The sequence below is a fragment of the Aythya marila genome, assembly GCF_965140915.1.
Source record: "Aythya marila genome assembly, chromosome: 2".
NCBI classification, from domain to species: domain Eukaryota; kingdom Metazoa; phylum Chordata; class Aves; order Anseriformes; family Anatidae; genus Aythya; species Aythya marila.
The window spans coordinates 31,841,274-31,857,881 of record NC_139043.1 but is presented as its reverse complement, the minus strand read 5'-3'; the positions used below and the strand labels follow the sequence as shown (position 1 = coordinate 31,857,881).

At 34.0% G+C, this 16,608-nt stretch overlaps 1 protein-coding gene across 5 annotated transcripts in view; it reads left to right on the top strand.

Moving 5' to 3' along the window:
* Nucleotides 1–16,608, top strand: part of SNX13 (sorting nexin 13) — a 68,060-nt gene that overhangs the window by 40,473 nt on the left and 10,979 nt on the right. For 4 of the 5 annotated variants that reach the window (XR_014316797.1, XM_082752194.1, XM_082752191.1 and 1 more), the window contains exons 13-20: nucleotides 860–1,053; nucleotides 2,622–2,726; nucleotides 4,078–4,210; nucleotides 6,691–6,728; nucleotides 10,335–10,404; nucleotides 12,933–13,105; nucleotides 14,908–15,015; nucleotides 15,910–16,020. Coding sequence is in view for 4 of the 5 variants with exons in the window: in XM_082752194.1 (XP_082608320.1) it covers nucleotides 860–1,053; nucleotides 2,622–2,726; nucleotides 4,078–4,210; nucleotides 6,691–6,728; nucleotides 10,335–10,404; nucleotides 12,933–13,105; nucleotides 14,908–15,015; nucleotides 15,910–16,020 (932 nt within the window). In the remaining variant the exon portion in view is untranslated. The remainder of the gene's footprint in view (nucleotides 1–859; nucleotides 1,054–2,621; nucleotides 2,727–4,077; nucleotides 4,211–6,690; nucleotides 6,729–10,334; nucleotides 10,405–12,932; nucleotides 13,106–14,907; nucleotides 15,016–15,909; nucleotides 16,021–16,608) is intronic. The other variant, XM_082752193.1, reaches the window with a different exon arrangement.

Here is a 16,608-nt window from a genome sequence, read left to right as displayed (position 1 = left end):
GTAAGACAGAGGAAACACAAAACCTTTTTTGCAAATGGTTCTATAATTATCTGTTCAGAGCACCATACTTAGTGCTTCTGAATACTTCCACGAAGCTCATTTCAATACTAATCTCTCCTTAAGACTGATCTGCAATCGTTCTTGGTCTGTTAGTGAAGAAGTTTGTTCTGTTTAGAGAAGAATCATTGCAAGAATTGCTCAGTTTCATATTTGGAATGACTCTGAATCTTAATTGCTATTTTTTGCCTTTCACTGGCCTCAGCGAAACTAATGGAACTAATGACAAGACTGAAGTTAAATTACTGCTGTATTTTAAGTTCTCAGAGAACTCAGTAGCCTTGTAATCAATGTACTTTTTAACCATATAAAAAAGAAATTTGATAGATGGCTTAAAGGTTGTGTAATTCATATTTATTATTTTGTAGTGCTTGATGCTTTTCTCTAAATGAATAATGCTAATTGTCATTGCTGAGAGTGTCAATTGTCTTTTTTTGTTGCTGATAGTTCTTTTAATGTAGTAGATGTATGTGATTGATTAGAATTCCAGTTTGAATTTCCTCTCAACTCCTGTCATGCTGTACAAGCCTGTTATATCCACATGGTAGTGATTGATTCAGTTTTTACTTGTGCATTTTAAGATTAGCTGCTTAGTTCTAGACTCTGTTCCCATTTTTTTTTTTTAATTATTATCACCAATATCATCTATATAGTAGTTTCTGGTTTTTTCACTCCAGATGACAACTATTCTAGATGTATAACCAGATCCTGGAGAACTTAGTTCACATCTTAGAGAATTTTTCCTTTAAGGTGTGAAATTATAACTATGCTTGTATGTTGCCTGTTTTCTGTGTTCGTGTAGATTACATGCAGCAGACTGGTGGCCAAGCACATCTGTTTTTCTGGATGACAGTGGAAGGATACAGGGTTACAGCACAGCAACAGCTGGAGGTACTTCAAAGCCGGCAAAAAGATGGAAAGCATCAAACTAATCAAACCAAGGGTCTATTAAGAGCAGCTGCGGTTGGAGTTTATGAGCAATATTTATCAGAAAAGGTAGGAATAATGTATTTCTAAATTGTTTGAAACTTTTTGTACAAATAGTTGTCTGGCTACATTAATGTGAAATGGATTTGATGTAGTAGTTTCTTTACAAACTAACACTTAAGGTGTTACCTGCATATCTTCTCTTTTGTTATGTCAAGCGGTCAAAGTTCTCCTTTTTTTGGCTATCTTATAAATGCATTGTATTCTAGAAAGTATGCTTTTGAGGGACAATATAGAGGAAAAACTAAAGAAAGTGTGAAGACAAAAAAGAAGATAAATTCCCATAGTGTATGTTTCCCTTTTTCCCTTCCCTTCCTTTTACACTGCCTTCTCTCTCACCCTGCTACCCCCATTTTCCCTAGATTAAGAAAAAATAAATAAATAAAAGAAATAAAACAAAAGCCATTTCATATGTGTACAAGCACAGATTCAGGTTGGGCTTTGAAACAAAATAAATTCCCGTGCCTCTGCAAATGCCTGTATATGTTGCACAAATATCACCCTGTTAAATACCTTTTGATAGGCAAAGCTTTAATGTTCCCAATGAAGTGTTCAGTGGAATAAAACACTTGTCAACTTCTATGAACAAAGCATCTTTTTTCTGAATTTGTGTATGCATAAAAATCACTATTCAGCTCATTTTAGAAGCTTCCCTCAGCAAATTATCCCTCAAATCTGTTGTAATGTTTCCCTTTCTGCATCTTTTCTTTCACTTTGTTTTTTCACCTCAATAGAATATCAGCAGGGTCTTCTATGGACTATCCAGAGCTTGCTCTACTGTTTTTGTGAGCTGACTGAACACATACCAGTTCAAAGTCAGAAGTTCCTAATCCCAGAGTTTATTCTAAAGCCAACAAACTTGGCCTCTCAGGTGTGCTAAATAGATCAAGTGAGCAGCTAGCTATGTTGGGTCTGGTTCAGTGTTGGCTTCTGTGTCTGTTGCAGAAAATGAGAAAGTATGTGAGCTTGGGCCTACCTAAATGAATGCTCAGTAAGCACTAGCATGAAATGTGTCATATCAAAGGACGACTGTGAATCTGATGGATGCTAATATGTTGTCTCTTCTGGTAGCTGTAATACAGTCTGTATAAGAAGCTACTGTGCTTGCTGTTCCTAGTAGTCTGCAGGAATTAGTAGAACTGGCAAGCTGTTAGTTTTTCCTTAGACTCTTTAGGACTTCATCCATTTACATTTTTTTTTTTTTTCTCTGGGTTGTTCTTCATTTCTGAATCTGGATCTTTCTGATCATGAATAAATAGAACTTGTGTTTAAGTCTGAGTAAATCTAGTTGGGATATTGCTTTGAACAATTGGGATGCACAGCTGGGATGTGCATAAATTGTTTTTTGAAATGTTTGTTAGTACTCTTTAAAGTTCTGAGTTTCAACACACAGTCCGAATTTCATCTTTTTTTAATTCTGACTCCTGTTTTGTGTTCTAGACAGTTCATGACCTGGATATACTCATCAAGCAGAAATGCATTTTGCCTAGAGAATTGCAGAATTGCATTGGATTTTGTTTGGGGGGGGGAAAATGCTTATTTTTATTCTGTGAAAGTTGATTTAGATCTCTTGACAGGCATCTCCAAGAGTTAATATTGATGACAACTTAGTAGCAAAACTGGCAGAAACACTGAACCATGAGGATCCAACACCTGAAATCTTTGATGACATTCAAAGAAAGGTATACTCTATTTATCCTGTATTTCATAGGAGTTGTTAAGGCTATAATGCATTAAACTTCAGTACAGCCATTCAAGAGGATCAAGAAACTCAACGTTATCAGAAACCTAAAACCTGTTTAACTACTTTCATATTCTATAAAATAATATTCTAAATTGTCATCTTTTGCTTGGCCTTATGTAGCCTGTGATTTTCAAAGTAATGGGCGGGTTAAAAATTATGGGTTGATTTGTGTTTATGCACCAATCTAAGAAAATGTGCCTATGCAGAATAATGGCTAAGTGGTACAATTTTGGTCTGCTTTGAAAAAGCTTTCTTTTTCAAAGGGGGTATAAGTGTATTACTGTATTTAGTTTTATTTCTTTTAAGAAATTTGACTGCTCTGTTTCTGCCAGGCTGCACAGTTTAACACTCAGAAGCAGCAGCAAGTATTGAAGATAAAATCTTATCAATACCTTCATGCCTTCATGCACTGACTTTATCACTCAAGTCTAATATATATAGATATTAACAAGTAAATAATTGATGTTCTTTCAGTAAATTACATATCCAGTCTGAGAGGTTTTTACGATTTTTAGGTCATTAACTTCATATACTCATTTCTATTAAAAATTAACAATATGAGCTGTAGAACTTAGAATCACTTTGTACTTCATTTAATAATAATGAAAACATTGTTAAAACTACATTGCTCAAAGTAGATTATTATAAGGGCCTTGCATGTGATATCTGCTGAAGAGAATGTAAAATTTTCATGTATTACAAAATTGACATCCTCAAACCCGCATGATTTTTTTTTGGCATTCTTACCAGGTGATTGGACTTGTACAAATTTGTTCCTACCATGCACAAATATTTCTGTATATGTGTATATATATATATATACATTGACTGCTGCAAAGTACTGCTTAAAAAATAGCGAGTGAAGATCATACTCACTGAAGACAATTTTGTAGGGGATTAAGATATCATGTTCTATGTATTTCTCCTTTTGAAATTCATATGTACTTAAATTGCTAGTTATCTTCATGATAAAGGTTGTTTTTGTAACTGGTTGGGTAGGTAGTTGGGGGATTGGATATGATGACACTGAAAAAAAAGAACATGTCAATATAGCAGGAAAGCAGTATGTTACTGTTCAGGCTACACAGACAAATTTTTGAGATGATGTGATTAAATATTTGTGATGTAGATTAAATCTTTGTGATTACACAGTGTTGGCTGAACTGGAAATCTTCAGGAAAGTAATGTGTTATGCCTTTCCTGTATTATTGATGAAAGCTTGTCTAATTAAAAATATATATATAAAATACATATATATATATTTCTAATGTTATTTTTATTTCAATAAGGTTTACGAATTGATGCTGCGAGATGAAAGATTCTACCCTTCATTCAAACAGAATGTATTGTATGTGCGCATGTTAGCTGAGCTGGATATGCTAAAGGATCCTAGTTTCAGAGGATCAGATGACGGGGAAGGAGGTGAGCTGTCTACCTGTAAGGGAGATTTTCTGGGTGTATTCTTTTTCTCCTTTAAAATGAAATGAAGAACATTGTCCACACTGTTTTTGATAAAATCAAAAGGTTTGTACAGGATTTTAAATTAGTGTTGTTTTTTTTTTTTTTGGTTTGTGTTTTTATGTAAATTGTTCTGGGAGTTAAACAAGTTTTTCTTAACTTTATTAACTTTGTGTAATTTTTTTTTCCAAGTCTTAGTCATGAGTGTGTCACTAAAATAAGTGTGCAACTCTTTCACTTGCAATTTTCTCAAAAAAAATGTTTATATTCTTCACCGGGAAATAGAAATAAGTACATAGGAGATGTGGATTTTTAAAGGTTTCTGGAAAACTGAAAGTCAGTGAAGTCTTTTTGTTGTTAAGAATCAAGCTTGAAACTTCAAGATGTGTGGTTGTGATGTCGTTCTCTATCATCTCCCCGCCCCCTTGGAACTAAGGAGCCTTCACTTTTGGAAGTTTCATTTTATACATTTTTCTCCATGATTTTTTATCAGCTCCTCTGAAATTTCTTATTTTAAGAACTTTCCTTCTTTTTTACTCGCTTAAAGTAACATTGTGCATCAAGAGTAATTTTAACACAGAACCCTTTATAAATATCTATTTCCTCTTTAAAGCACAGTTATATATGAACTTAATTATTCTTAATAACAATTTAGAAGATGGAAGGAGGATTGTGTTCTTTACTACGCTCTAGTGATACGTTTTGTTAACACCTGAAGAATTAGAACTGTGAAGATCAGCTTTGTTCTTCTCACTTAAGTTACTTTCAATATAATGTGTATTTACTACACCATATTCTTTAAGTTTTGAAACAGTCCTGTTAATGGAACTGCCTCTGCAAAACCTACAATAATATACAAAATATCTAATAACACTTCTACAACCTGCTTTATTTGTTCCCAAGTTATTCTTATCTACTTGTTCTTTTGCCTTCTTTTTGTTTAGTGGTTTTATTCTCTGTAGTTATTTTAAGCAACTTTTGTGAATATAACTATTAATTTTCATGTGTTAGTTTTGTTCCATCACGTTTAATTTCTTCCTGTAATGTTGGGATTTTTTTGGTCTTCTAAGTTCTTTAACAAATCCCAGAGAACTCTGACAAAATCTGTCTTGGATCAGATACAGGTCAGGTTATTCACAAATTAATACCTTTGAATGTGTAATTTAATGAAGTAGCTAATATATCGGATGCAGTCCTGCTACTAGAAACAAGAAGCTGTATAAATTGTATAACGGAATAAAAAACTAATTCACTCTAAGAGTGAGTAGGGATGAAAGGATGAAAGCAGATTTTCCCTGCATCTGTCCATCAGAGAGCATGGGCTTTTTTTTTTTTTTTTTTTTTTTTTTTGAGATTAGGCAAACTGCATGATGAATTAAAGAAAACATACATGCTGCCTGGTGGTATTTTGGAATTTGCTGCTAGCATCATTTACCAGCATTTGGTTGCTTGCTAGTAATCTTAAGAGCACTGCTGACAACACAAACCACTATCTTTAGCTATTTTTTGTCCTGTTAGGGTAAGAGTGATAGAAATACTAGCTCTATTTCACTTTGAGAATGTTAACATGGCTTGTCCTTTCTATCCATATTATCCTGGAAGGGGAGAAGAGTTTTTCTTTAAGTTTGTTGTTGTTAAGGTCAGGTACCCTCATTTTCTCAAAAGTTTCTGTGTCTTTTTAGTATGCTGTCTGTTTTTATTAGACATAGTGGACAAAACATAGAATGCATCCTTTCTGAGCAAATTATTTAGCAGTCTTATGTTAATTAAATTGTTTTTGTATATCTTGTTACTACAGTTAGCTTAACTCTTGACCTTTTTTTGTTCTATTTCCTTAAGCACTCTCAAGTCTTAGTGCTTTTTCTTATGAACACTTTTGGGTCAAATTGCTACCAGGTTACAGTGCGTATTGAATTGAAGTACGTTTTTTTTTTTTTCTATTGAAGAACATTTTAATATCCAGCATGAATTATTACTGTTTTTTAAATCTGATTTCTAACAAAGCTAGGAACCATTTTGTCACTCCAGACTTCTTTTTAGTGGCGGTAGGGAGTATTTGAGTGTAGTGTGGTCCCAAAGAAGTCAGCAACTAAAATAGTTTTTTCATTAACTGAAACATCAATCTGATGGAAAACGTTCAGCTATTACACTGACTCCTTAGTGAAGCAATTTCATGTGGTGATACAAGCTTAAAGTGAAAAAGAAATGTTCTCTGGAGTGTTTATTTCATATCTATAGTTGTATAAACTTCCATACATCTCCATTTAGATGTCATTTTGGGAAACTGAAGGTATTTATATGTCAGGTACAACTGTTGTACACTTGTTTAATTTTCCGTAAGGTTTTGGCTTCACATTTTTATTTCTTCTATATGGGCCCTGTATTGGAGAAAATTTTCTAACCTGTTTTTACTTTTTTTTTCTCCCCTTCCTCACTGTTCCTAGAATCCTTTAATGGGTCTCCTACTGGCAGCATAAATCTGGTACGTACTTTTTTTCCTCCTCCCAATAGTAGAGAAAGTGTTATAAAATAGTTTAAATTATGTTACTATTAGGGGGGTTACTTTGTTGCAGTTTGTTTTCTGAAAAAATTTGCCTTGCTCTTGAATCAAATTGAAAGACACATAAGGGATCACTTAATCCGTAAGATAAAACTGTCCTCTTTGTACTTTTCCCTGAATTTAATGAATTTCTTACATAGTTTCTCACAGAATGAATGTATCAGTAGACTACAGTAAACTTAAGCAAAACGTACTTCCTTATTCTTTTTATAAATAGACATGAATTTTAGAGTTGGGTAATAATAGGTGAAAACAAATCCTTTAATATTGAAATCTCAAAGGATTAAATTCCAATAGACCCTAAAACAAGACATTTAATTGCATTTTTAATAATTTTTTGAATTAGGACTTGATTTGGAAACATCCAAGTATCTGGATTTTACCTATCCAAAATATGAATCTTTGTTTCCTATTCTGACCATTTTCAAGTTCGCATTTTGGTATTAATTTTTTAAACATTTTTTTAAGCGTTTCCTTCCCTCCCTCTTATTTGTTTCTTCTTAACTGAGACACAAGATAAGCAAGGCTCGATGGTGCATGTGAGAGTATTTTTGAAAGTCTTATAGTTTTAGAAAGGCTTGCAATCTGCATGCAATTTCCTGGCTCATGTAATTCGTAGGTTCTTCTAATTCGTTCTTGGAGGATTATGTAGCTCCTTAAGAGTTCCTGTGTATTAGCCAGATCATGCTTAGCATGCAGAGGAATATAATTAATTTTGTAATACAGTTTGAATACATTTACTCTCAATCTAAACATGTTTCCATGTAGTTTTTTTTTTTTTTTTTTTTTTTAAGCTGGGATATTTTCTATTGTTTTTCTCTTTTTATTTCAAAAACACAAACAAGATAAGATTCAGCAGATGGAACTTACACAAAATCCTCTTGATGCAGAAATAAAACTTATGTTTTTTTAAATTTTTATAAATTTGCATACAATGCTGATAACATTTCAGAAGAGATTCTTTCAATGGACTGTTCTCTTAAAAAGATCTTTAAAACGTCTCAAGTATTTTTTCTAGAACTAGCCTAACATATCAGAATGCTATATTATGGGGTAGGGATTTCTTTGTTATAGCACATCTAGCAAGCGCTTATGTCCTGCTTAATTTTTTGGCTTTTCCAAACTAAACTAGAAAGTCTTAAAGCCTTTATCAAGTACTGTTGCAATATAAGTAGGTATTTGCATAAGATGCTTGTCCAAGTCTTGATTTTTGTTGCTATTGTTCTGAAAAGTATAGTTGCCTAATACAACATTTATTATTTTTATAAAGAGTGAAAAACATTCTAGCAGAAGTGCCTAACGAAGCCCTGTTTATGCAGAACTTTTGCTTTCTGTAATCCTTATTATTTAGGGCTGTTTGGGGTTTTCAGTGCTTTTACAGGTGTTTGAATACTGGTAGATTAGTTTTTCCTGGCTCAATTCCACATCAAAAGTAAACTTCTGTATAAATAGTATAGCTCCCTTGTGTTAGTTAGTTACATGAAGAAAAATAGACCTTGGAAAGGTTACTTTAAAGGTCAGGGAATGTCTGTACTTTCACCTAATGACAATGCATTAAAAAAGATTAGGTTGTGGTGTGATATTTTTGCATTTTAATTTAATTTGTGTGCGTTTAATATATGTGCATTTTTAATTGTTCCTGCAAACGTACCTCATGCCAAAGATATTGGGGCACACTAAATGCAATCTGTCTGTTGCTTTATCTCAAAAAAAAAGTCTCAACCATTTCAATTATTTGCAGAAATTTCTTCTGTATAATACTTTGCTACAGAAGTTAAGTGTTTGCTAAAGTTTCCATTTTAAAATTTATCTCCTGTACCTTCATTTAGGAATGCATTTGAAAGAGGCTGTTTTGAGGAAAAAAGTTTAAAAGTATCACCTTAATTTTTGCCTTTAATTTGACACATTCATCTACTAAACTAGACTAGTAGGGCACACTGTGGTATAAAACAATTGTAGAATATTTGCTCTTGCAGATTTCATCTAAATGCATCCATAATGTGAACTTTATATATTCTTTGTGCATTGAACAAATAGAAGCAGTTACACAGGTATTACACCCAAGACCCTGAATGGCAGCAGAAATGTCTGGGTTGAGCTTCTGGAGATCATTAATTAGCTTGAACCCTATGCAGTTTTAAGGAAAAAAAGTCGGGTTGGTAATGTAGGGAGGCAGGAAAACAATAATCAGTGATGCTTTAAAAACAAAACAAAACCATATAAAAGTAGTTTAACGTTAATATTTCATAGCAAGCAAAGTATTAGAGCAGTTGACTATTATTTACCTTCTGTAATAACTCCTCCATCTCATAGAATCATAGAATTATCTAGGTTGGAAAAACATGTGAGATCGTCACATCCAACTGCCAACCTGACCTACCAAGTCCCACCACTAAACCATGTCCCTTAGCGCAATATCCACATGTCTCTTAAAAACCTCCACGGATGGGTGCTCCACCACTTCCCTGGGCTGCCCACTCTCTGTGAAGAAATTCTTTGTAATATCCAATTGAAACCTCCATTGTTGCAAGTTGAGACAGTTTCCTTGTGTCCTTTCATTTTTCTTCTGAGAAAAGACAGACACTGTCCTCATTGCAATCTCCTTTCAAGCAGCTGTAGAGAGTGATGAGGCCTCAGGCTCCTTTTTTTTTTTTTTTTTTTTTTTTTTTTTTTTTTTTTTTAAGACTAAACTCCAGTGCCCTCAGCTGCTCCTTGTAAGTGTTGTTTTCTAGTCCCTTCACAAGGTTTGTTGCTCTCTTCTGCACTCGCTTGAGCAACTCAATATCCTTCTTGTAGTGAGAGGCCTAAAACTGAACGCAATATTCAATGTGTGATCTCACCAGTGCTGAGTCCTGAGGGACAACATTTCCCTAGTCCTTCTGGCCATACTATTTCTGATGCAGACCAGGATGACACTAGCCTTCTTGGCCTCGTGGGCACACAAATAATTGCTGAACAGGGAGACAGATGTTAACCTAAGGGTGTGCCTGTTTATTTGTCACATGGGAAAATATTCCTGAGGAAACCGTTGCTTTTTACATAGAGTAGAGAAATTTTTAAACTTCTACTGCACTGTAGCTTTTGTGTAATTTGAAAGAAACAGAACAGTATAAAGATAAAACCAAAAGATCTGTTATAACACATTTGTATCCCTCTAGCTGTTCTTTTTTGCATTTTTTTTATGAAATGTTCAATGAAAGACTGTTTGTGTCTGTACTTCTGTTAAAACTGAGATATCAAGTGAAAGTAGTAAATATATTAGAGTGGTCCGCAAACTACATGAAACTGAGGAGTGAGGGAAATGAAGGGCCCTATTGGCTGTGGGGAAAAAAAAAAAAAAAAGGGTTTGGTAGCCAGGTAATAAAAACTTAGCTTCATTATTACAGGGCATTAAGTTATTAGTGTATGCTGAACTGAAAGTTTGAAAATTGATTAAAATGATCAAAAAACATCTCTCAAATGAGATGTGTCCATGATCTTATTCTCTTGACCATTTCTTCCTTCTCCCCTCTCTCCCCCACCATGCAGTCCTTAGATGACCTTTCAAATGTCCCTTCTGATGAGACAGTTCAACTCCATGCATACATCTCAGATACTGGTAAGTTAATCCATTACAATGTCTGCTTTTTTCCAACATTTATTTTGAGTTTTTTTAATATTACAGGCCCTTGAAATCTGAAACTTTTTTTCTTAACATCATAAAACATTTGAATTCATATTTCCCTTTAGGTCCATGTAATGGAACTCCATACAGAATTAGTATGTTTAGCTCGTAGATGGTATATCCATACCTAAAATGTGATTTAATTCTTACTGTTTGTAGCATTATTATTTTTCCTGTTTGTGAATAATTGTTAAATTTAATATTGAGTAGTATTTATTTTTTACAGTTATTTAAAGAACAAATTCTAAAAGTGAACTCCTTTTCTAGTCACATCATCTGAATTGTTGACTGTTTTTACTTCTCTTGCTATGTCACCCCATAATTCTCTCTGATTTGTGAGTGACTTAGCTTAATTTTAGGTAGTGACTTCAGTTTTTACAGTGGTGGCACTTTTGGTTGGTTTTAGCAAACTTTTGCTTAGAATTAAGTTAAAAAATGTATTACATGAGAGCAAATAATAAACATCAGGTATTATTTACAAATATTCTACTTCAACAAGATTCCACTAGGAAATTAATTTGTCAGTTCAGATATTTGTTTTGTGGAGTTTTTTGTGCAATAGACTTTTAAAACTTTGCATTTATATAGTGGACATAAGCTGTGAATTCAACTTATTGACATTTTAATTAAACTCTATTATTCAAACCCAGTGCAAGAACATGGTACAATCCATGCAGTGTAGTCAGCCCTCAGAAAAGGGGAAAAAATATTTTAAAAGTTAAGAATCACAAATTTTTATTTTTTTTGCAATTGCAAACATTACTTATTTTCTGAATTAAACTTATAAGTTTCATTGTTTTGATCTTAAAAAAAAAAAAAAAAAAAAAAAAAAGATAACCTAACCCCACAGAAATTATTTAAAATTTATTATCTGCTAGCAGCACATACTGATAACTATCAGCCTTACTGTCAGTCCATAATACTCCAGTTGAACTGTGGGTTTTGTACATGTTCATACTGTAAGATAGGATTAAAGTGGATGTCTCCTTTCTCTTCACCTTATATTTGAGCAAGAAAGAAGTCCTTGCCTTCTGGATGTTACAGGCAGCACTCATATGCTGTTCACTACCTTTCACTGTGCTTGTTGGTAGTACGTGAGATCTTCTCCTTAATTTTTGAGCATTCAGTTTGCTTTGTGCTGTAAAATAAGTACTGGTTTAGAAGAAACAATGTAGGGGCTTCTCAGAGCTGCTTCTTTCTTTTTCTACCACTCCTGGCTTTGCAGTGTCCCTGAGCTGTGGTGTGGTGGCTGCATGGCAGAGTGGTCAGTGTAAGCTCAGAAGATAAGGTTTGCTCAGTGCTTATGGGGCCGTGGCTTATCTCTTTTCTCTTGGGTTTCAGTACTCATCATTCTTCTAGAGGGTAGATACCAAAGAAAAGGCTGATGATGCTACATTACTGGTTTCCATTTTGTTAACATGTAACTCTTGCATTGTCAGCAGCTGCCCCTACTCTAGGGATACTCACTGGCTGCTTAGGCATCAGCCTTGCTTTTCAAAGATGTCACGAGGTTAGAGTTGATGATTTGGCAGAAAAGTGTATGGAGCACAAATGCATTAACAAACTCACAGAACTTAATCAAGAAGTATTTTCAACGAGCTGTTGGCTCAATAATTAGAGTTACAGCACATTAATTTAAATGTGTGCGGTGTATGCAGTATTGGTTTTAAGTTAGTCTGTAGTTTAAATTGAAGTTTTTGAAAAATTCTGTATGGGGATGGGAGGAATGTGGGAGAGAATTTAAATACTCAATGAGGAAAAAAAGATGTTTCTTTCTATTTCAGATAAGGGTCTCTTTCAATTTATTTTATGGAGAAATCAAATTGAGTGCGCATGTGTACACATATACAGAGTACATATGTACGCATACATGCAGAAGGCATGCATTTGTGTATATTTGTGTGTATATAGTTCCTTTTGACTGAGAAATAGCGTAGGGAGGTTACTTTCTATCTTGTAGCTAATAACTGCTGATGTTAATAACAGAACTGAATGCTTACAGTGTTAGCACATTCCTTCTGTATTTGCAGACTTTAAAAAAATATAATTAGAGAGTACTTTGCAGAATGGAATTCCATTTGGTTTCATAGTTGTCTTTCACCTGTATCTTGAATTCTTTAGGTTAAAATTATTTTTAAAAGATTTGTTCTCGATTCTTTAGTGTTGAAACCTTTCCTGTTCTTTTATTTTCTTTTTTTCTTTTTCTTTTTTCATGTTTTGCATGTGATAGACAAGCTCCAATCGTTAAGGCTACTTAATGTCTATAAATTAAACTTAAGTTTCTGGAGGGGTACCACTTATGCGGTGTTTTGAATAAAGGGATGGCTTACTCTTCTGCTTGCACGTCCATTTTAGTCTCTCAAGTCTGTCATTTCAGACATTTCTTTACTTCACGTTTGTGTCCTCTCGTCTTCCTTCTTTCTGTTTGTTCCTTTTTTTTGTTTTTGTTTTCAAACTACTAGTCTATGCTGACTATGACCCATATGCTGTGGCAGGCGTGTGTAATGACCATGGCAAGACATACGCACTGTATGCTATCACAGTCCATCGGCGAAATCAAAACAGTGAAGAGACATGGAAGACATATCGGCGTTACAGTGACTTTCACGACTTTCATATGAGGATCACTGAGCAGGTAATCTGTCTCACAGAAATCCTTGAAGGTTTCTTTGAAAGGTGTTTCTGGTTTTTTGTTGTTGTTGTTGTTTGTTTGTTTTTTTTTCCTGTGTGATGGTATGGCATAAGTATTGGCTTTCTCAAAGTGAGTTAAGATCAAGAGTTCAAGCTCTACATTATTTTTGCATTAAGGTATACTTTTAAGTCATTAATATAATAAGTTATTTGTACAAAGCAGTTTACAGGTGCACCTGTTTAGTTCCTGATGCTGAGGCATTAGATTGCTTTAATAAAAGGATATGGTACTAAATAAACTTGGTTTTTTTCTTCCCTTTCCTAAGTTTTACTGTGAAATGTTTGTGCTATTGGTCTGGAACAGTGGCACAGTTCATCTGTTATATTTGTCACAGAGATTAAGAAATAAAAACTCAGCTTGGAAAATACATATTTAGGTTTTAAGCAAAATGTTAAGGGTTGGTGGGTTTCAGAAGGGACAGATGTTGGCATTTCAGTGTACTGCTAGACATTCTTTTATTTGATATACGTGTATGCTCATGTTCTTAACTTATCCTTAAATAAAAGAAAAAAAATGTGCAAGATGCTTGTAATTCACTGAAGTACAAAGTAAAACCTAAGATTTTGTATTTCTCTTGATTTTTTTTTTTTTTTTTTCAAAATTGAATTAAAATTAATAGTAATCCCTGACCTGGTGAAACAGGTATGGGTTACCTGATCTTATTTTTGTGCTTCATTGTAGCATCTCCGAAACTCCCAACAGTATTACTTTATTTTGAAAGTAAAATCGAATTTCTTATTGAGTTTGCAGACACAACAATGTCACCAGTATGTTGAACTTTCTTGTGTGCATGTCTGAGATACTTTTATTGACATCTTATGGATAAATGTTAGAATTTTTTATATAAAATTAATAGAAAGGGCAGGAATTATTATTTTTTTTTTGTGGGGTGAGAAATAGGCACCCAATCCAAAATTAAATTGAAGTTGTCATTTTTTTTTTTAAAGTACTGAATTCCCAGAATCGTAGAACGACTTGAATTAGAAAGGACCTTAAAGATCACCTAGTTCCAACCCCCCTGCCATGGTGGTGTCTCTACACTTGATCAGATTGCCCAGGTCCTTGTCCAACGTGGCCTTGAACACCTCCAGGGATGGGGTATCTGCAGTTTCTTTGGGCAGCCTGTTCCAGTGCCTCACCACCCTCTCAGTGAAGAATTTCCTCCAAACACCTAATCTAAATCTCCCCTCTTTTAGTTTAAAACCATTCCCCCTTGTCCAGTCACTATCTGCCTGAGCAAAAAGTTGCTCATCATCTTTTTTATAAGCCACCTTTTAGTATTGAAAAGCTCCAATGAAGACTCACTGGAGATCTTTTAGGAAGATGTACAAGTTATCTTGATGTATAGTCATAACCTTACCAACTTCTGCCCAAATAATAATGATAATCTTGAATCCGGTGTTTTTGAGCAGGTGTGATGACATATGAATAACTTGTAGACTAATCTAGCATATGTCTGTATTTCGAAGCTCAATATCACTTGGTATGTTTGGAAATTAAATTTTGCACTTGACTGTCCCAAGAGTTTGCAAGTACTTGTTCTTGACAGCCTACCTTCATTTTGGCATCTCCAGGGTGCCTGAGTTCTGGTCTTGATGCAGAAATTATTTGCCAGGTATTATATGGTGGATGAGAACAGGTGATGTGAAATAATGACCCCTATAATTTCTGAGGTTACATGGTGATTAGAACCTCCTTTGAACACAGAATGAAAATCTTTATCTTTTTTTTTTTTTTTTTTCTAGTTTGAAAATCTGGCAAATATACTGAAACTTCCTGGCAAAAAGACATTTAACAATATGGACAGAGAATTCTTGGAAAAGAGGAAAAAAGATTTAAATGCATATTTGCAGGTAAGCTGTTACGTCTTTTGGTTGACATTCTTTTTTTTTTTTTTTTCCCTAAGGTAGATAACTTGCTAGCATTTTTTGTTGGTGGTGTGTGTTTTTTTTTTTTTTTTTTTTTAAAGCACGAAACAAAATGCTGTTGTAAGTGTTCCAGCTGAAACTAAGTGCCAAATTTAATTTTGAATAAACAGAAATTTCATAGAAATGTCATAAGTACTTCCTAATATTAGTACAGGAAGGTTCAGGAGTTCAGTTTTGAGCTAATGCTATCTAAAAATTCAGATAGTTTTCTAACAGAATTAATCCAAATAAATCATGGAGATAAATACTCAACAGTATACCATGAGAAGTTTAAACTTATTATTATCTAGTCAGTTGGCCATCTCTGTGCTCTTTTGGTTTATTCTCAGCTGTTTCTGCCCTCATTCCCCTTGAGCTGTGTTGTGTGGTGTGTGTTTTTTTGTTTTTTTTTTGAGCACTACACCACTTAACTTTCTTTCATTGCACTCATTTCTGTGGTTACTTTCTCCTGTGCCATTGCGTAGGATAGGCACAGCACCCACTCTGCGCAGTAGCAGAAACACACAACTTCTCCATTCAGATAAGGCCTAGCTATGACTTCACAGGGACTTTCCGTTGATTGACTTGATGGACATGTTAATAAATAATGAAAACGTATTTTTCTGTGAGATGTAATAATTAACATATAAGTTAAAATTATAGAAATTACCAGGCAGCAGATTGTTTTAATCTTTAGAGTAGTGTTGGAATGAAATTCAGAGAATAAATGAAAAAATACATTGCAAGATATGGTGTTTTTAGGCATGGTAAACTTTTACTAAACGGCATGACCTTTTTCATAATTAACTAAAAAGTGCCCTTCAACAATATTTTACTCAGCTCCTGTTAAATCCTGAAATGATGAAAGCTTCTCCAGCTCTAGCCCATTATGTGTATGACTTCCTGGAGAATAAAGCCTACAGCAAAGGGAAGGGAGATTTTGCACGGAAGGTAAGAATGTTTTGCACTATTAGGGAAACTTTAGTAGAGCATTTATTAGTGTGATGACTGTATTAAATGGAGATATTTAACCAATATTAAGCAGCTTTATAGAACTTTCAAAAAAGATTTCAAGTGAGCTGTTTCAGTATTTGTGATTAATGTAGTATTTCAGGGTACACAGAACCAAAAATGTACCATTTCTATAGCAGGTACATTTATTTGTATGACAACAAAATCAAAATTTTGAATTGGGGACCATGTATTGCACTAAGAGTTTATAAAACATGTTTTTGTTGCAAATTACTTTGTCAGTGACATCTGTGATTTTTTTTGTTAGTCTCATTCCTTCTAATATCCTTTTTCAAATCTTTGCTCTGTATTTACTGTTGTTACCATGCTGTCCACTCTTCAGCCAAAAAGATGAAATGCATTTCCCTTCAGAAGCAGCTGCTGTGTGTTTAATTGTAAACATTCAGAGCCATTGATCATATTCAGAGCTCTGAGCTGTCCATCCTTTTTGTTAAGCTACCAGAAATGTTCAGAGAACTGTTGGCTAGTCTCTGCATTTTGCTGCATTTTGTAATGAACTTAAGCAAC